The sequence below is a fragment of the Oncorhynchus nerka genome, linkage group LG22, assembly GCF_034236695.1.
Source record: "Oncorhynchus nerka isolate Pitt River linkage group LG22, Oner_Uvic_2.0, whole genome shotgun sequence".
Classification (NCBI taxonomy): Eukaryota; Metazoa; Chordata; class Actinopteri; order Salmoniformes; family Salmonidae; genus Oncorhynchus; species Oncorhynchus nerka.
The window spans coordinates 52772527-52794397 of record NC_088417.1 but is presented as its reverse complement, the minus strand read 5'-3'; the positions used below and the strand labels follow the sequence as shown (position 1 = coordinate 52794397).

Below are 21871 nucleotides of genomic sequence, written 5' to 3'. Positions count from 1 at the left end.
ACGCTGAGCTGTAGTCAATTAATAGCATTCTCACGTAAGTGTTCCTTTTGTCCAGGTGGGAAAGGGCAGTGTGGAGTGCAATAGAGATGACATCATCTGTGGATCTTTTTGGGCGGTATGCAAATTGGAGTGGGTCTAGGGTTTCTGGTTTAATGGTGTTGATGTGAGCCATTACCAACCTTTCAAAGCACTTCATGGCTACAGACGTGAGTGCTACGGGTCTGTAGTCATTTAGGCAGGTTGCCTGTGTGTTCTTGGGCACAGGGACTATGGTGGTCTGCTTGAAACATGTTGGTATTACAGACTCAATCAGTAACATTTTGAAAATGTCAGTGAAGACACTTTCCAGTTGGTCAACACATGCCCGGCGCACACGTCCGTCTGGCCCCGCAGTCTTGTGTATGTTGACCTTTTAAAGGTCTTACTCACGTCGGCTACAATGATCACACAGTCATCCGCAGCTGATGCTTCATGCATGACTCAGTGTTGCTTGCCTCGAAGCAAACATAGAAGTGATTTAGCTTATCTGGACACTGGGTAGCAGTCTGTCATAGTTTGCAAGCCTTGCCACATAAGACGAACGCCGGAGCAGGTGTAGTATGATTCAATCTTAGCCCTGTATTGACGCTTTGCCTGTTTGATGGTTCGTCGCAGGGCATAGCTGGATTTCTTGTATGCTTCCGGGTTAGTGTCCCACACCTTGAAAGCGGCAGCTCTACCCTTTAGCTCAGTGCGGATGTTGCCTGTAATCAATGGCTTCTGGTTGGGGTATGTACGTACAGTCACTGTGGGGACGACATCCTTGATGCACTTATTGATAAAGCCACTGACCGATGTGTTGTTCTCCTCAATGTCATCGGAAGAATCCCGGAACATGTTCCAGTCTGTGATAGCAAAACAGTCCTGTAGTTTAGCATCTGCATCATCTGACCACTTTTTTTTATAGACCGAGCCACTGGTGCTTCCTGCTTGAATATTTGCTTGTAAGTAGGAATCAGGAGGATAAGAGTTGTGGTCGGATTTACCAAATATAGGGCGAGGGAGCGATTTGTACGCGTCTCTGTGTGTGAAGTACAGGTGCTCTAGAATTGTTTTCCCCCCTGGTTGCACATTTAACATGTTGCTATAACTTTGGTAGAACTGATTTAAGTTTCCCTGCATTAATGTCTCCGACCACTAGGAGCGCCGCCTCTGGGTGAGTGATTTCCTGTTACAGCTGACTGAGTGCAGTCTTAGTGCCAGCATCTGTCTGTGATGGTAAATAAACAGCCATGAAAAGTATAGCTGAAATCTTTCTAGGCAAGTAGTGTGTGTGGCCTGCAATTTATCATAATATACTCTACTTCATGCAAGCAAAATCTAGAGACTTCATTGGATTTCATGCACCAGCTGAATATGCACAGACCACATCCCCTCGTCTTACCAGAGTGTGCTGTTCTATCTTGCCGGTGCAGTGTATATCCCGCTAGCTTAATATCCATGACATCATTCAGCCACGATTCCGTGAAACATAGAATATTACAGTTTTTGATGTCCCGTTGGTAGGATATTCTCTATCTCCGCTCCCTCTCTCTAGGTCTTAATCTCTTTCGTGTTCTCTTTTTTTCTCCTGCTTTCTCTCTTTTATCTCCCCCTTTCTCTCTCTCTGTCTCTCTCTCTCACTTTCTCTCTCTTGATTATATACTTTGACCAGAGGAGTGTTCGGTCTGCAGTGCTTTGAAGAGTTCACTGCCGTCAGGAGCCTCGGAACTGCATGGCATCACTATGCCTCTCTCTGCCTGGAGCTTCTCTTGAACTCACTTGAACTATTTTCCATGGACTTTCTACCCCCCCAACTATACATTCCACTGTACGTTTCACTGGGAAACCGTGACCATTTAGTATTAATGTTTCCACATTACCCAAAGACCTAGCTTCGCCTAGGATCACCTTCCATATCTCACCAATGGTGAACCATTAGAATAATGGATAATGATGATTGGATTTATGTGGTGCTTCAAAAACTAAATGAGTTATTTCATGCTTTAAACACTAAATTGTCACACTTTAATATATATATTTTTAAATAATAAAGCTTTTTCCCAGTGCTCAAAGCGCTTTTCTTTGTAATGGGGGAACACATGTTATGCTTGTAAATGTCCATCCCCCTCTAGTTTATCCCACAGAGGTTCCAGTTCTCATGTGACGTCAGTGTTTCTAATGGATCAATGCATTATTCATTGCCGAGTCTCCCCCAAGCTTATGACCTGCCTTAAACGGTAATACCAATAATACATTCATTCATTAATAAAAGCACAGTTTCAACCTCCCAGGACTACAGAAATGTGTTATCCTCAAGAATTTCACCCTCACACCTCTTGTGTTGGTCTCTGTGTCACTATAGGGTAGTCTGTAGCCTAGCTATGTGTAAATCAGACCAGGCTCGGCCTTGCCTTCACTGCCTGCCTAAAGGGATTTAACATGGTAAATATGGAGGTGCTTGCTCGTCTCTCTTGGGAGCTGGCTGGCTGTTCTTCTAGTGGATTTATCGTTCTCTCTCTCTGCACCTCCTTCCCACCAGTCCCAACACAATAAACACCATTGTTTTGAATAAGAGTATGATCCCCATTCAAGAAATGACTTCACAGGACTCTTCCATTGTTGTTGAAAGCCTATTTGATTCTTCAAATGTAAAATTAAGGGATTAATCAACAAGTAAGTACCACCAATGGCGTGGTAGTGAGTCTTTTACCAATCGTATTCCAATAGTTTCTTTATTCGTGATGTGGCAATGTACAATATACAATCTTTACAGACTTTACAGCAATTCATTAATATTGTTGACAGCCTTGAGTTGAATATGCTCGTGTTTCAGTCGCAGACTTCCTGTGCTACAACGATGCATTAAAATATGTATATAATAATAACAAATTGGATTTATATAGTGCTTCTCCAGTAGCTCAAAGTGCCAACTGCATCTGAGTGCTACACAACTCCTTGTCCATTCTAACAGTTGTTAATAATGTAACTGCAAATCATTGAAAAACTAACATAGACAACCCACCTAACTCACACCCTGACCATACTAAAACAAAGACATAACAAAGGAACTAAGGTCAGAACGTGACAAATAAGCTGGCAGCAATTGATAGTGATGACGTCTGTCTGTCTAGGTAGTAGGTACTGGAGTTACGTAGAAAGAAGGGTTTATTGACATGAGCAGTCGGGCTGACGTTGATAAATGACGGTCACAGTCATACTAATCTGATTATGACATTTAGCTCTTTTAGGTCTTTGCCTAGAGTTAGCTTTTCTCTGAACATAGACAGATATGCCAGATTTTTCTTTCTCTCTCCTCTCTCTCTCCAAATGCTCTCTGGTGTTGGTCAGACTGTTCTGTGTTCTGGTGTATTCATTGGAGGAGGCAGTGTGTTCTAGACGAGTTGTCTTATCTCACAAGCCCAGGTCAAATCAAAACAAGCATCACTAGCCGTCTACCAGGTGATGCACACTCACTCACTCACTCACACAATACACGAATGCAAGCAAGCAATCACACACACACCTCATTCTCACAAACACACGCACATACACTCACATTCACACACACACACACACACACTCAGACAATGCTGCTGTCCCATGCTATAGAGACTTTGAACTACTGGTCGTGTCCCATTTCACACGGTGTATTTCAATGCTTTATCCCCAATGTAGCGCATCATAATATTTCTACTGCTGTACATTGTATTTTAGTTACACTGCATATTTTTTTATGCACTGGATTCTCACGGTGCACATATGTATAGATTGCATTTGATTACTGCTACAGTGCTATTTGAGTTGTGAATCAGTTTAGCGGTGTTATAACAGGTGAAGCGAAATGCTTATGTTACAAGCTCCTGACAATACAGTAAAATGTCAAATAATTCAAATGTAAGGGAAAAAAATACTGATGTAGGCCGGGAGGATTTACAGAAGATCAGCAAAGAATTATATGTACAGCTGTTGATATGTCAAGAATCCAGTGCATAAATACATTTGCCGTGTGTGTAAACAGTGTAACTAAAATACAATGTACAGTAGTAGAAATATTATGATGCGCTATATAGCTTCACGGTCGTTGTTCATTTATTGTTTTGTTCAGTTTACTTCGTGTTTTCGTCATCCATTAAAATGATGCATTCACACGACGCTGCGCTTTGGTCCGCTTCTTACGACGATCGTGACAACTAAACTAACTTAATATCTACTAAGCTAACATACAGTGGGGCAAAAAAGTAGTTAGTCAGCCACCAATTGTGCAAGTTCTCCCACATAGGTACACTTCAACTATGACAGACAAAATGAGAAAAAGAATTCCAGAAAATCACATTGTAGGATTTTTAATGCATTTATTTGCAAATTATGGTGGAAAATAAGTATTTGGTCAATAACAAAAGTTTATCTCAATACTTTGTTATATACCTTTTGTGGGCAATGACAGAGGTCAAATGTTTTCTGTAAGTATTCACAAGGTTTTCACACACTGTTGCTGGTATTTTGGCCCATTCCTCCATGCAGATCTCCTCTAGAGCAGTGATGTTTTGTGGCTGTTGCTGGGTAACACGGACTTTCAACTCCCTCCAAAGATTTTCTATGGGGTTGAGATCTGGAGACTGGCTAGGCCACTCCAGGACCTTGAAATGCTTCTAACGGAGCCACTCCTTCATTTGCCCGGGCGGTGTGTTTGGGATCATTGTCATGCTGAAAGATCCAGCCACGTTTCATCTTCAATGAATGCCCTTGGTGATGGAAGGAGGTTTTCACTCAAAATCTAACGATACATGGCCCCATTCATTCTTTCCAAACACGGATCAGTCGTCCTGGTCCCTTTGCAGAATAACAGCCCCAAAGCATGATATTTCCACCCCCATGCTTCACAGTAGATATGGTGTTCTTTGGATGCAACTCAGCATTCTTTGTCCTCCAAACACGACGAGTTGAGTTTTTACCAAAAAGTATTTTGGTTTCATCTGACCATATGACATTCTCCCAATCTTCTTCTGGATCATCCAAATGCTCTCTAGCAAACTTCAGACGGGCCTGGACATGTACTGGCTTAAGCAGGGGGATACGTCTGGCACTGCAGGATTTGAGTCCCTGGCGGCATATTGTGTTACTGATGGTAGGCTTTGTTACTTTTATCCCAGCTCTCTGCAGGTCATTCACTAGGTCCCCCCGTGTGGTTCTGGGATTTTTGCTCACCGTTCTTGTGATCATTTTGACCCCACGGGGTGAGATCTTGCGTGGAGCCCCAGATCGAGGGAGATTATCAGTGTCTTCCATTTCCTAATAATTGCTCCCACAGTTGATTTCTTCAAACCAAGCTGCTTACCTATTGCAGATTCAGTCTTCCCAGCCTGGTGCAGGTCTACAATTTTGTTTCTGGTGTCCCTTGACAGCTCTTTGGTCTTGGCCATAGTGGAGTTTGGAGTGTGACTGTTTGAGGTTGTGGACAGGTGTCTTTTATACTGATAACAAGTTCAAACAGGTGCCATTAATACAGGTAACGAGTGTAGGACAGAGGAAGAAGTTAAAGGTCTGTGAGAGCCAGAAATCTTGCTTGTTTGTAGGTGACCAAATACTTATTTTCCACCATAATTTGCAAATAAATTCATTAAAAATCCTACAATGTGATTTTCTGGATTTTGTCATTTTGTCTCATTTTGTCAGTCATAGTTGAAGTGTACATATGATGAAAATTACAGGCCTCTCTCATCTTTTTAAGTGGGAGAACTTGCACAATTGGTGGCTGACTAAATACTTTTTTGCCAACTGTATGTAATTGTTCTAAGATCGTCATAAAATGGATAATTTAGCCATTTGATTTAGAATTTTAGGACCCTTGTAGGTATAAAAAAATATATCAGAAAAAATGATTTGATTAAACATTTAATTTGGCGGTTACTGCTATAGTCGATAGAAACACCATTGAATAACACATTTGTACATGGCAAAACAGATCATAATACATCACAAGAAATAGGGTTTTGAAGTGTTTGTTCTATATCTGAGAGAGTTAAGAAAACTAAAACTTTATTTTATTTTTTAGACCCATGTTTGGTCACTTTATTCATGCCACTTTACAGCCTGGTACTGGGTTACCTTCAGATGACTCCCCAGAAGCCGTGAGTCATAGAGCAAAAACAACCGACACCTTCATGTTTGCCAGAGTCTGCCCTTTCGATATTGGTTTGTAGTTCAAACGGTTTAGTCTGGACAGTTGGCTTTGTGAGAAGACACCTTCGAAATTAGGACATCCACAACGGAGATCAGACGACTGCCGTAAAACTTGTCATAGAGTAAAACAGTTCATGCGAGTTATCTTTTGATGGTGGTGACTCATTAGTTTAGCTGAAAAGGTTTGGGTTTTACAGACTATTTCCTGATGATTTTCTTGTAGAAAAACACAGCTTTCACAAGCCCCATGTTATGGAAGTTTTAAATCGGTGGAAAGAGGGGATTTGAGCTACTGCCACTGCACAAAACGGCACGTCTCTAGCATAAACACACAGGGAGCCATTCAAATTTCAAAAAGCGTCACCGTGTGATGTCCGGGTGCGTCAATCAACTCTAGGGGTTAGTGCTGAGAGATTAGCCGAAACTTCAGTTTACTTTTGTTTTTTAAATAACTAATTGATTATTTTAATTCCATTTAGTTTTTTTCCTGTGAGCTCAACGCACAAATCAAGCATGAACTGTGGGACGTTATAGGAAGGTGTAGTTTTCAACAGGTTAATATTCATCATAGTTAGTGCAGAAAATCTGTTAATTAACTACATTGACCAGAATCCATTGTGCCTACAGCTGCCTATTTTCATTTGTTATTGCATGGACAAGCCTGTGGGGCAAGCCAGACAGACAGACACGGAAAAGAAGGGAGGGAGGGAGGGAGTGGGAAGGAATGCGTCGCGAACAAGGGCTATAGAGAAGTTGCTTAGGTATCTCTGCCCGACAATAAATCTAATTTATTGATAGTTGTTATTCAGCAGTCTTAAAAGTCTTATCTACTGTAATGACCTGACTAGATCATAAAGGAGCACTTCTGACACCAATGTAATGAAACAGGCCGGGAGCAGGCCTCGAACCCTCGACCTTTGAGCCCGAGGTCAGGCGCGCTATCGACTGTGCCGCAAAAGCATGCTCGTGCGGCAGGGACGGTTTCCGCGCTTATAAACCCAGGTTTGTTACACTACTTTGAATAACTACTGAAATAGTGATTCTGTCAGACAGCAGGCAGCTAACCAGCTGGGCTACAAGCCTGAATAGGATGACTCTTTTGAGAGCACAGAGATCGATGGCTGGCTGGCTGCTATTGCCTGAGCAGAGATTATGATTTGGAATGAAATAAGTAATCAAAAACAACTGAAATATGTTATTAAAGTCGTGTGAATATAGGATGCTTTATTGAGTTTGTATTAATTAACTTACAAAGTCATCGTCATACTAAAAACAAATATCGAATATGCACAACCAAAACATTTAAAGTAATGTGAATAAGTTGTTAGAGCCCTAATAAGTGATAGTAATTGGCAGTCAATACCATGAAGTGTTGTATTGTTACAGCATTCAACCCACATAATACATTTATTGTTTAAAATCAAAACTAATATCAAAAACTGATTATCTAAAACCTAACTGAAACCGAACCCACTTCAAAAAGCACTAATCGCTCAGCACTATTAGGGGGTTAAGTGAAATTACCAGGTTTCGCCCACTAGATGCCCTTTTCCTTCTACTGGCCTTTTGTCCATTTTTCAGGTCTCTTGTGTTTATCAAATGTATCACAACATTTTCTTTGCAACTTTAGGTAGAAAACCAATAGCTTTTTTCATGATGAAAATAAATTGTGTGGTTATTCTCACATATCAGTCCTCCATGAAAGCAATTTAGTTTGTCATTTTCTTAGCAACCTAATGCTTCAACCCAGTTCTCCTTGAATAGTCCAACAAGTGGCAGCTCTCTGAGAGGGCTATCCCTATGGTACAATTCTCATATGAAGCCCAAAAATTAGATGGAGAAATGGGAAAGTGACTAAAATGTTCTGACAAACCTAATAAAATAATATAATTGTAAACCATTATGTATGTATTTGTATGAAATGATTAGGAAATTATGTGATTAGTGACATTTACCATTTTACCTGTGGTAACTTAACAAGGATTATCCACACGCTTTTCAATGTTCATTGCCTTTACTTGCAAACGACAAAATAAAGGGTTACAGCCCTGTAAAAAAGGTACGAAACAGGGGAGCAAAATACAGAATTCAACATGAGATAATGTCCTGTTGAATACTGGGCCAACTAGGGGTTGGCCCAGGAGTAAAAATGCAGGAGACTTCAATGGCTAATTTCTCTAAACAGTGAGAAAAAAAACTTCACAGAGAATACAATACATAGAATGAATAAATAATACTCCAAGCCGCAGCTTCATACTACTTGTCAAACATAGAGAAATGTCTAAATCTAATGTTAGGTATTATATTTATTTAATGTTATATGAATCCTATAAATTAAAATGGCCAATTTGGTTGCAATAAATTAGCTTAATTTCTCAGATCAAATTATATTTCATCCAAATAATGTTGCTGAAATGCTGATCTTATTTCTAACTAAAGAAACAAGTTCAGAACCATTTGAGATGGTGGGTGTCGAAGTCCTCATTCTTTTGCTTTTTGAAGTGGAATGACCCCGAAGCCTCTCTGGCCCTGTAGCTCTTCTACATCGAAAGGGATCAGGTCATATCCCAAAGACGTACTGTTTCAAGTCCTGCCGCTGCAGTGCCGCTTCCCTTTCTCACTTTCCCACTCTTCTCTGCGTTGTTTTGAACCTCTTCCATAGACCTGATTATCTTAGAAATCTTAAAAAACAACAGTGTCCCCGTGCCAAGTATCCCGGGAAAACCTGTTACCTTACTCACACTTTCCAAGAAGCTTAATTTAGCTTAGCAGGCACCACTGAGTGAGAGCACTTTCCGGCACTCCATTTGTTGTTGTAACAGTTTTAGCGATGAACTGCAATGAAGAGTGAGGTAGTGAGGTAATGATGTTCGCGGCATACCGGAATGGTGTTCAATCCTCTACGTATGGGACTGGCACAAAATGGACACCCTCGAGTGCATCCTTCTGTAGAACTCTTGTGCTGTTTTCATTTTTCCCCCTCTACCTTGTCCACTTGTGCAAAACTGGGGTTGGTCAGTAACATCAAAGAGGATGTGAAGCCAAGATGATTCCTTCATAGCATTAGCTGTCACACTTTTTTTGCATTGTTGTTCCTATGATAAAGTTCCAATTTGAAATATTCCATGTCGTAGTAATAAGTGTCTTTGACGACATTGGTCATAGGAAAAATAGACAAGTCATTTCACGAGAGAGGCAATGGGATGTGACAATCACAGAACTGTTTACATGCAGTAATGATTTTTGCTTGCCATTTAAAATTAGGCAGCCATTGCTGCACTGCCAAGGCTATATATTTGCTAATTTACCCATTTTTATTTTGCTTTTGGGTAGTATTTACTGTAATAAATTGAAGGATCATTCAATTATTTCGCTACATACTTGTCCATATCTGAGTGGTCTCTTGCTAGATGGTGTTAACTTGGCCTTTTATTGTTAAAGTATAACTTAAATGGAATATTGATAAAGATTATTCAATTTAAAGGCTCGGTAGCATAAACTTAACCACATGTAACATGGAATTCAATTAGAATACGCATCAAAAGTCCCAATGCAAAGTGACATCTCACTTTCCTATTTTTTTCATTTTTTCATTAAACTGATCAGAATTCCGAAAAATGACAGTCATGGCAGAAAAAACATTTGCGGGTGGTGACGTAATATGGAGGACGCGGTAAGCCAGCCTATTCTCTATAATGTAAACCACCATGGTCAACATAGCTTATTATTAAGCCAGAGAACAACTAGTCTAGAACAAAACAATATAAACTAGTCTAGAACAACAGATCTAAAGTAGAGGGAGTGGAGACTTACCGATTGATGGCTGAGTTAGCTACCAAAGTCAAAGAAGAGTCATGGCGAGGCCTTCAGAGGGAGAGGCCGTTTCACCGGCCAAGGGAACGTCAGCTAATCCAATACTGATATAGTGAGGTAAATCCATTTACCCGGTTTGTCTCCATCAATGCTGACACTGACGCTGTACTGGTAGTTTGGCAGTTCACCCTCGCCACAACTGCTCCCCGGGCGCCGATGACGTGGACATTGATTAAGGCAGTCCCCCGCACCTCTGTGATTCAGGGGTTGGGTTAAATGCGGTGGATATTTTTCAATTGAATGCATTCAGTTTTGCCACTGACTAGGTACAGTATGCCCTTTCCCTTTCTCACCAAGTTGGTCAAAGACTAAAGAGCTATTTGCTCTTTAGTCTTTGACCACACTGTGTTGTTACTTAGGTAAGTAAAAACTCATGGTTCCTACCTTAAAGGAATTGATTTTATAACAAGACTAAATAAATTAAAAGCTACTTGCAGTGGGACCTAACCTTCTGCTAAAGCTAACGGATAATAGTTCAAGGCTAGCAATCGATTTCCCTGCTCTTGGATCTTTGTTTTCCATTGATCAGCCTTGTTAGCTTGAACACGATAACAAGTTCATTGTTCCCCTCAGGCTTTCAACGTATCAATTAGGCGTCTCTTTCTCAATTTTGAATGAGTGTGCATTTAAGGGTCTAAATATCAGCTTAATCCCCTTCTCAGCTAGCTGGTTAGCCACCACCCAGTGTGCATGATGTCTTTCCTCACCCATGCAGTCTATCCCCTATCCCGTCCTAATCTCCTCAGGGCACATCAGAGGAGAACCAGTTTAAAAGCTCATCCTGTTCTCAGACAGTATAGTAGTGAATCCCATGTCTCTCTATTTGGCAGGGGTTCAATATGACTGGCTTGATGTCAGATTTTTTATTGAATGACGTTAATTTCCTTTTATAAACGGCGCTATTTGGTCGAATTAAGTAACTTTTAAACTATTAAGAGGTGTTCTCAAATTCAAGGCAGTAGCGGTGGAGTGTTGTATCACAGTGTATTCGGTAAATGTTATATTATGGATCTCATCCATAATGAGTGATTGAGTGATTTCTTTCTGTCAAAAAGAGACCTTCAAGTTACGAGCTCTGTAGTCTGGGTACTAGCACAGGATTTTCCAAATCCTACCCCTTTTGCCTTCTCTTAAAGATACCCACTCCCCTTTTCCCCCTCTTCTCCTCCCCTCTCATCCCCCACCCGCCCACATTCAGGACAGGAAATGGGAGCCCTGCCAGAAGCCCCCTCTGTTTCCGGGAATCTGTCCCACAATGTTGCAGTGTAGTAAGTTGGCTTTGACGTGAACGCCATTGTTCAAAGTTCAGGCCCCATTGTCTGAGAGAAGGAACAGCAACAAAAACAAAAACCACCCGCGGAAGGATGTGGAGGGGTAGAGAGAGGGAGAGAGGGGGCCTGTGCTATTTATATGGAGATCCCTCCTATCTGTCAGACTTAGGGATCAGGGTAGGGTAGGGATCTATGTGTTTGATATGTCAGCCAGTGGAACAACTGGGAGCCAGAAGGTGCCTGAGGACATGGGGCTTATGTTGGCATCGTCACACCACCGCCCGTTTGATTATGAAATTAATTAGTGGGTCTGGTCTTAAGTCATTTCTGGTCCCCCTGAGTTATGGTGGTGGTTGTGATCATGTGTTGTGTAAGCAGAGGATGACAGATGTTCCTATGATAGTGCACTCTACTGGTTAGCAGCATCTTATGGGCAGTACCAGCGGCAACTTGGCAAAGTCGGTTTAGAGGTGGGAGGGGGGTTAGAAGCTGGCTGTGGCTCACTGAGGATATCACTACCAGAAACACAAACCTAAGTATACAGAAACATGCAGATGACCAGGGAGACAAGGGCTTGTATTCATAAAGTGCATCAGAGTAGGAGGGCTGATCTAGGCTGTACATGGGGGACCTAATACTGGATCAGCAGTTCTACTCTAAGGTGCTTTATGAATACAGGCCCTGGTTTCCCCGGAACTGTACATTTACTGTATATACGTATCGTTTCTGAAAATGTACACTACCGATCAAAAGTTTTAGAACACCTACTCAAGGGTTTTTCTTTATTTTTTACTATTTTCTACATTGTTGAATAATAGTGAAGACATCAACACTATGAAATAACACACATGGAATCATGTAGTAACCAAAAAGTGTTAAACAACTATATTTTATATTTCACATTCTTCAAATAGCCACCCTTTGCCTTGATGACAGCTTTGCACACTCTTGGCATTCTCTCAACCAGCTTCACCTGGAATTCTTTTTCAACAGTCTTAAAGGAGTTCCCACATATTCTGAGCACTTGTTGGCTGCTTTTCCTTCACTCTGCGGTCCGACTCATCCCAAACCATCTCAATTTGGTTGGGGGATTGTGGAGGCCAGGTCTGATGCAGCACTCCATCACTCTCCTTGGTCAAATACCTCTTACACAGCCTGGAGGTGTGTTGGGACTTTGTCCTTTTTGAAAAACCAATTGCGATGGCGTATCGCTGCCGAATGCTGTGGTAGCCATGATAATTAAGTGTGCCTTGAATTCTAAATAAATCACAGTTCGCGTCACCAGCAAATCACCCCCACACCACAACACCTTCTCCATGCTTTGCGGTGGGAACCACACATGCGGAGATCATCTGTTCACCAACACCGCGTCCCGCAAAGACACGGCGGTTAGAACCATAAATCTCAAATTTGGACCAAAGAACTGAATTCCACCGGTCTAATATCCTTTGCTCGTGTTTTTTGGCCCAAGCAAGTCTCCTCTTCTTATTGGTGTCCTTTAGTAGTGGTTTCTTTGCAGCAATTCGACCATGAAGGCCTGATTCACACAGTCTCCTCTGAACAGTTGATGTTGAGATGTGTTTGTTACTTGAACTCTGTGAAGCACTTATTTGTGCTGCAATTTCTGAGGCTGGTAAATCTAATGAACTTATCCTCTGCAGCTGAGGTAACTCTGGGTCTTCCATTCCTGTGGCGGTCCTCATGAGAGACAGTTTCGTCACAGCAATTGATGTTTTTTGTGACTGTACTTGAAGAAACTTTAAAAGTTCTTGAAATGTTCCATATTGACTGACTGTCTTAAAGTAATGATGGAATGTTGTTTCTCTTGGCTTATTTGAGCTGTTCTTGCCATAATATGGACTTGGTCTTTTACCAAATAGGGCTATCTTCTGTATACCAACCCTACCTTGTCACAACACAACTGATTGGATCAAACGCATTAAGAAGGAATTAAATTCCACAAATGAATTTCTAAGAAGGCACACCTATTAATTGAAATGCATTCCAGGTGATTACCTCATGAAGCTGGTTGAGAGAATGCCAAGCGTGTGCAAAGCTGTCATCAAGGCAAAGGGTGGCTATTTGAAGAATCTCAAATATAACATTTATTTTGATTTGTTTTACACTTTTTTGTTTACTACATGATTCTGTAAATGTTATTTCATAGTTTTGATGTCTTCACCATTATTATTCAACGATCTAGAAAATAGTCAACTTGACTGGTAGTGTATGTTCATTGTGTAACTTTCTTGACGTAGCATGCAATGGCAATAAAAAGTTGTAGAATATAGTCACATGTGGTAGCGAACTAAGAAAACACTTTTAATAAATTCTCTAATGAACATGTTTTAGTTCAGGTACAGGCTTAATCAGTTGTTGCTTGACTTAACATTTCTGTACCTCACGAATGTCAAAATTCTACAGGCCGAAGGAGTCTTCATATAGTTGGCGAAAATGATCCTGTCTAGAAAATCTGAATAGGCATCACAATATAGAATTAGAACAGGACTTCACCAATGACAAAGAGTATTATTATAGTTTTTAATTCTTTCTCAACTTTGTTTTTGCAGGGTTCCCAAAAAAGCAACCAGGTAAGTTGTTTCGTTAATCTTTGTCCAAATTGTCAATCACGAAGGACTGCAATCGTGACATCCAGATGAATATCTGCGTATAACTAGAAAGTCTTACCACAAAATAAATCGTATGCCCCCAAGAGTTGGGACACCTTGTATGTGTCCGTAATGGAACCTTATTAGATGCAGCCCTGTGTTTGAGTGGATTAATCCCGATGTGATTAGGCTTTAGGACCCCATACCGCCTTGCACTCTGTTCAGCATATTAAAATTACACTTAATTTGTTTCGAATGGAATTAAGAAATTTAGAAATATTATGGCGAGCAATGTCGGAGTCTGGAGTATAGTACGTAAACATTATTAGTGACCAGTGTTCCATTATTGAAGTGACCAGTGTTCCATGTCTATGTACATAGAGCAGCAGCCTGTAAGGTGCAGGGATGAGTAACCGATTAGTAGCCGGCTAATGACAGTGACTAAGTTCAGGACAGGGTACTGGGTGGTGGCCGGCTAGTGATGGCTATTTAACTGTCTGATGGCCTTGAGATAGAACCTGTTTTCAATCTCTCGGTCCAAGCTTTAAAGTACCTGTATTGACCTCACTTTCTGGATGATAGCTGTCATGTGTCTAGACCGATGTGTTGAGTCTGTTCTTCCTGTGTTTGTGTATGTGTCTGTCTGTCTGTCTGTCTGTGTGTGTGTTACTCACCATGCCATCTGTGTTTTTGTGTACCCAGGACCCTTAGCATTCTCAGCAAGGACCACCCCCCAGACAAGAAACCCAAGAGTGACAAAAACACAGTCCCACCTCTGCAGGAGTTTGACCCTACTGGTAAGTGTGCCAATATTCCGGGCCTTCCTCTGACACTGCATGCAGTTTCTGGATGGCAGGGAGTTCAGCCCCAGTGATATATACTGGGCTGTCTGCAACACCCTCTGTAGCGCCTTGCAATCGAGGGCGGTGCAGAACCCATACCAAGTGGTGATGCAGCCAGTCAAGATGCTCTCAATGGTGCCGCTGTATGCATGTAACTTTATGAGGATCTGGGCCTTCCGAGTGGCGGTGTGGTCTAAGGCACTGCATCGCAGTGCTAGAGGCGTCACTACAGATCCCAGTTCGATCCCGGGCTGTGTCGTAGCCGGCCGCGACCGGGAGACCCATGAGGCGGTGCACAATTTGGCCCAGCGTCGTCCGGGTTAGGGGAATGGTTTGTCCGGCGGGGTTGTCCTTGTCCCTTCGCGCTCTAGCGACTCCTATGGTGGGCCGGGCGCATGCATGTTGAAACGGTCACCAGTTGGACAGTGTTTCCTCTCTGACATCGGTGCGGCTGGCTTCCGGGTTAAGCGAACAGTGTGTCAATAAGCAGTGCGGCTTGGCAGAGTCGTGTTACGGAGGATGCATGGCTCTCGACCTTCGCCTTTTCCTAGTCCGTATGGGAGTTGCCGCGATACTGTATTGGATATCACGAACTTGGTGAGAAAAAGCTGTAAAAAAAATACAATAATAATAAGCCCTCGACCTTCTCCACTACAGCACCGTCGATGTGGATGGGCGCATGCTCGCCCCTCCGCTTCCTGTAGTCCACGATCAACTCCTTTGTCTTGCTGAAGTTGAGGGAGAGGTTGTTGTCCTGTCACCACACTGCCAGGCCTCTCACTTCATCCCTGTAGGCGGTCTCATCACCGACCACCGTAGTGACATCAGAAAACTTGATGGTGCTGCGTGTCCACATGGTCGTGGGTGAACAGGGAGTACAGGAGTAGACTAAGCACACACCCCTGAGGGGCCCGTGTTGATGATCAGCGTGGCAGATGTATTGTTACCAACCGTCACCACCTGGGGCCGGCCTTCAGAAGGTCCAGGATCAAGTTGCAGAGGGAGGTGTTCAGTCCCAGGGTCCTGAGCTTGGTGATGAGTTTGGAGGGGACTATGGTGTTAAACGCTGAGCTGTAGTCAATGAACAGCATTCTCGCATAGATATTCCTCTTGTTCAGGTGGGAGACAGCAGTGTGGAGTGCAATAGAGATTGCGTCGTCTGTGGATTTGTTGGTGCGGTATGCGAATTGGAGTGGGTCCAGGATGTCGGGATGATGGTGTTGATGTGAGTCATGGCCAGCCTTTCAAAGCATTTCATGGTTGCAGATGTGAGTGCTACAGGACAATAGTAATTTAGGCAGGTTCTTGGCACATGTGGTCTGCTTGAAACATGTTGGGACATTACAGACTGGGACAAGGAGATGTTGAAAATGTCTGTAGATACTTCCCAGAGGGTGTGTGCATGCTCTGAGAATCACATCAGCCACGGAGAGAGCGATCACAGTTGTTTGCCTCGAAGCGAGCATAGAAGGCATTCAGCTCGTCTGGGAGGTTTGCGTTACTGGGCAACTCATAGCTGGGTTTCCCTTTGTAGTCCATACTAGTCTGAAAACCCTGTCACATCCGACGAGCTTCAGAGCTGGTGTAGTATCTTAGTCCGATATTGACCTTTTCCATGTTTGATGGCTAGTCGGATGTCGTAGAGGGCTTTCTTGTAAGTGTCTGTGTCCCGTTCCTCGAAAGCTGTAGGGGGAGGGATAAAAGCAAACAATGCCCCCTCCCTAACTGATAGTGGAGTGGTAGATGCCCACTTTACCTTTTTTCTCAGCTCAGGTACCTAAATACAACATAGACATATACACTGAGTGCACACAACATTAGGAACACCTGCTCTTTCAATGACATATAAGGACCAGGTGAAAACTCTGATCCCTTATTGATGTCACCTGTTAAATCCACTTCAATCAGTGTAGATTAAGGGGAGGAGACAGGTTAAAGAAGGACTTTAAAGCCATTCAGAGGGTTAATGACAATATTTGTGTGCCTTTGAACGGGTTATGGTAGTAGGTGCCAGGCGTGTCAAGAACTGCTGGGTTTTTCACCATTTTCCCGTGTGTATCAGGAATGGTCCACCACCCAAAGGTGATCCAGCTTACTTTACACAACTGTGGGAAGCATTGGAGTCAGCACGGGCCAGCATCCCTGTGGAACGCTTTCGACACCTTGTAGAGTCCATGCCCCGATGAGTTGAGGCTGTTCTGAGGACAAATGGGCGTGCAACTCAATATAAGGAGGGTGTATATCATTTACACACACAAACACACACGTCAGCTCAGACAGATCCAGGTCAGAGAGGCCCAGCTCATGAGCTCCATCAGCAACAGAATGGAAAATGAATGTGTTCATGCATCAGATGTTAGTGCATTGAATCGTATCGCATCAAACCGAATCGCATTGATTCGTTCCTCTAATCAAATCGAATCGCACCGAATCGTTTCAAACTAAAATGTACCGTTCCTGTATATTATCGGAGTCCCTGTATTTTACTAAGGCCTTTAGTCTCCCATTGACATCAATGCATGCTGAATCCAATCATTTGTTATCGTCCCCTTTCGGTCTGTAAAATTGTCATTGATCCTGCGGTAGGTAGCACGCCAATTCTCTCACTATCTCACATTAGATAATGGAATCTTAATTATGCAGTGTCTCAACATGAGAAAGTGATGCGGTGACATGCTGTAGCCTAGGTGGCTGCTGTAGTGCCACTGTAATACCTGTGTCTATTCACTAGACACCAAACTGAAGAAAACAAACCGAAGCGGGTTTGGACTACCTTGTCCAATAAGAAAGGTACATTTATGTTTTCTGTCGCAAACCGTTTTTCAACTGAAAATGTTTCGCAACAAAAAACAAGATTCTTATTGCCTCAAATGTACCATTTGCCTAGGGTTTGTGTTGCCTAGGGTCCGAGACTGTTAATGAATATGACCCTGGTATTAAAGCTCCACTCTGGAGACTAGGAGCTAATGTTTGGTCTGGGCTGGGCTGGGCTGGGGGGTGAAATGGGAGCGCAGTGGCTCCTCAGCTGACAGACAGATAAACACGCAGCACCAGGCTGATGCTTATCTTCTGTTAGGCTGGGGAAATGCCAGCAGCAGCAAAATGAAACACACACATTCTCTCTCACACACACGCACGCGCACACAGTCACAGTAATACATGCACACTCGTACACACGCCACTGCTGCTGGAGTCTTAGGATGAAAGACACACACAGTCACGGCTGCTGGAGTTCGAGGTTGAAAGTGCACTTTGAGCCCTAGTCATGTGATGAGGTAGTCTGCTCTACAGACAAAACGCAGCACCAAAATCCCTCTCTTGCTAGACTATGTGAAAGACTTTCTTGGAATGACTATTCAATGCCCTGGTGACAGCATGTTTCCTAGTCAAAGCTGTTTGTAGTGTAAATGTATCCTCAGTACTGGGCGTTGTCGCTTTGAACATTGTTCTTCTCACTGAGAAATTGGAATAAACAGAGAAGTGGTATGGTGTCCACTACACTAAGGTTCCAGGTCTGAATTGTAATTATGCTTTGATTCGCTGTTGATGTAAAAAATACCCTCATAGGATGTTCTGTATGTTCTGGTACCACAGAAGGTTGTTAGTGTATTGTGAATGTTACATGTAGGTCTAGGGAATAATGGAAACATGCCATTTAAGCCTAACAATATACAGTATATATCAGTGTTTCTCAACCTCCGGTCCATGGTATGTTGCTGAACGGTCCCTGAGACTCTAATCTGGTCAGTTATACAGAGCTAGTTTTAATGTAAGCTGTTCCGCAAGGAGGAAAAAACAGGTACAAAAAGGGTTGAGAAACGTTTATCTTTATGCCTTCGTTTTCTTTGTATAAGCTCCATTTTAGGCTGAATCATTATTCGTTTGAATATTGCGCATATTTTTTAACATTCATACCCTCAGTTACCATTTCAGTTTCTTTTTTTTTTTCAAGGGTGCGTTATCAAAAACAATGACTATTTGCAACAAAATTCAGACTGTAAAGTGCATAGTCACACTGGGGAAGAAGACTTTCACTCTTTTTTTCTGTCATTGTTTATTTTCACCTCCCAATGTTTCCTTTTTGATTTTCTTGGCTTTTGGTGTTTTTTTCCCCTCTGTGTCCTGGTTGTGTTACTTTACCATGTGTACTGTCTGACGTGTTGTACTAGACGTGCCTGTGCAGCAGACTGGCTGTGTAGTAGCCGAGGGAATCCCCTCCGAGTCCTGTGGTAAGATGGTCTAAACGGCTGTGTCTCAATAGTCTTTTAAATGACCTCCTTTCCTTTTCCTGTCATTTCCTTCATCTGGCATGTGGTAACTGGCCAGTGGACAGGTGAAAGCCAGATTCACCAGGACTAGGCTTTTTTTTCACATTTCACCTATCAGTTATCCAATCTGTTAAATTCAGTGCAAACTAAGGGATGCAAGTAGAAGTGGACATTTTGCCCCCCCCCCACCTATTGAGATATACCCTGTTTTATCTGTGGTGATGTCCCCAGTACTTCTGCCATGTGTCCCCCGGTCATTCACTCACGCCCTAACACGAGTCCTACACCTCCTTTGTTCTCAGTTTATTTTATTTTGATTAAACTCAGCATTGCCTTTTATTGCCCTGGCAGTGAACTTTCCCACAGTGTTTGGATGTTTTAGTGTTACATGGCCAGAGTAGCGTGAAGGAAGATGTTTGGGTTGAGGAAGGAACGCTACCAGGAGGGTTTGAGGGGGATAAAAATACACCTGTTTAAGTCAATGTATGAAGACTCCTATTTAGGCCTGAAAATACATTTGACTCTAAAATGTTAAAGGGGCAGTTCAGCCAAATTACCTATTTATTTACATGCTTTGCTGTCATTAAGCTAGCTACTGCCACCAACCGTTAATGTTAGCATTTTGTAACCAAAAACCAATGTATGTCAATGTCCCCCAGTTAGCACGCTTTCAATTTCATGTCCAGCTCATATCTGAAAGGGATTGTGCAGCCCAATAACTTTGATGTGATTTGGGCATGACATTTAAAGAATGCTAACTGGGGGACATGAAATTACTTTGGTTCTTGACTAGAAAATGCTATTATAGCAGGGGTTTTTCTGGTTCAAATGGGGGCTTAGGTGGTGGCCGTGGCGAATGGCGTGGTCACCCACCAAACTTTTTGATGTCCTCCTCTTGGCTGCAGAGATAAAATGTTGCGGTTTTAAAACAAATTTTGTGCAATCATACACATTTTTCCATGGGACTGAGAGAACAGTTTCAGTTTTAAAGCACATTTCCTGCAATTCTACGCTTTTTGCCATGACTTATACCATGTTCTTATGCATTCTGAGTGCCTCAAACATTATAACAAAGTCAGTGGTGGCCCCATGTCATGACAAAAATACTCCTGAATGCATCATTTTGTACATTTTAGATTCTGCCTGACTGTCTGTCTAGGTTTTGACTGTTAGTTCTCAAAGATTATATTATTTAAAAAAATACATATGTCCATTATATTTTCTGCATGACATTTACACTGAAAACTATTTTCCATCCAATTTTTTTCCCTGAAAAAAAAACTTAGGCAGTCCACCCAATACTTTTCTATGCCGAAAAAAATATGTACAGTGTCAGTTTAACAAAACCAAAGCAATACATTGAGTAATACGTTGTTGGGTTGCAATATTAGCCATTATTTGACATTGCAACATGTCTTGCTGTGCCTCCTGCAACCTGGATTACTAGTTTAATCTGCTTTCTCATTTGACTTTTACAATATGCATTCCCTGTATATAATGACGATATTGGTTTGGCTGAACCATTGTGTTTGACCTGTTAGTGAAACTGACCTGCCTGTGAACTGGTGTGATCCTGTGTGTGTCTCTTTTTGCAACTCAAACAACTCAAAATCTGTGTTCAAGCAAACATGACAGGGGGTGTTGTTGTCACTTATACCAATGTTCCCCAAACAACGTGTCCTCATATGAGTGTCAAACTGGGTTCTTAGAGGGTCATGTGTTATGCCATTATTCATAACAGCCTATCTTGGCATCATACTGATATTAAAGTGATAGTTCAGCAAATTTGTTTAGATATTTGTTTCCTTACCTTAAAGCAGTCTATGGACAACGAGTGACTGCAATCCACACATTTGTGCTATTCTGTCCTTGTGCATAGACTGCTTTCAAGTTCAGGGAAAAATATCTAATATGCAATTTAGCTGAACTATCCCTTTAACAACAATAAGCACTTTTCAAAATGCATCCATGTGTTAAAGGCTTTTGAAGGAGAGTGGAGTGCTATAATAACTGGGGTGTATTAAGTATTTGAAAACAGGTTTCAATCATTCGTTTCTGCCACTCAATAGAAGCTTCAAAAGCCACTTTCCTCAGGCCTCGTCAACATTTTATAAAAACTACTAGCCATAAATACAGAGCTATTGAAAGAGTACCTCCGCCACCAAGCAGACATATTGCCAATTAATATTGACAATATTACATATTATAGGAAAACAGTTTGACACCCACAGTTCGTATTATGCCCCGTCACGCACACCGTGTCCCACATCGCCATCCTTGTTTTACTGTGCCAACCCGTGTGTTGTGTGGTGATGGTGCGTAACCCACCATATATTTCTCTTCTGTCTGTCTGTCTGTGTAGGGCTTGTCCAGCGTTGTGTGATCATTCAGAAAGATGACAACGGCTTTGGGCTGACGGTGAGCGGAGACAACCCTGTATTTGTGCAGCTGGTCAAAGATGGTAAGGCCTTTTCCATCCTATTCTAATCTACACCTTCCTGTGCTGTAGTCAAGAAAATTATGATGATACCTATTGCGCTAATGCTAGTTAGCATTGGCCCTCGAGAAACTACCTCTAACTTCCTTCATTCTGGACACAGAGACATAAATGGTATCCACAAGTTCATCTGACTCTGGGGAAGTAGATAACGGCCCTTATTGCCAATAATCTCGAAGTATTCCTTTAATTGGTAAAGCATGGTGCTTGCAACCCTAGGGTAGCTGGTTCGATTCCCACTAGGGCCACCCATATAAAAATGTATGTATAATATATATAATGTTTTAAGGAAATGTAAGTGCATATCTTG

At 42.2% G+C, this 21871-nt stretch overlaps 1 protein-coding gene across 4 annotated transcripts in view; it reads left to right on the top strand.

Annotated features, from left to right (window-relative positions):
* Positions 1-21871, top strand: part of LOC115104759 (rho guanine nucleotide exchange factor 12-like) — a 151709-nt gene that overhangs the window by 60863 nt on the left and 68975 nt on the right. For 3 of the 4 annotated variants that reach the window (XM_065007237.1, XM_065007238.1, XM_065007235.1), the window contains exons 2-4: positions 13916-13936; positions 14657-14751; positions 21427-21525. In XM_065007237.1, the coding sequence (XP_064863309.1) occupies positions 13916-13936; positions 14657-14751; positions 21427-21525 (215 nt within the window). The remainder of the gene's footprint in view (positions 1-13915; positions 13937-14656; positions 14752-21426; positions 21526-21871) is intronic. The other variant, XM_065007236.1, reaches the window with a different exon arrangement.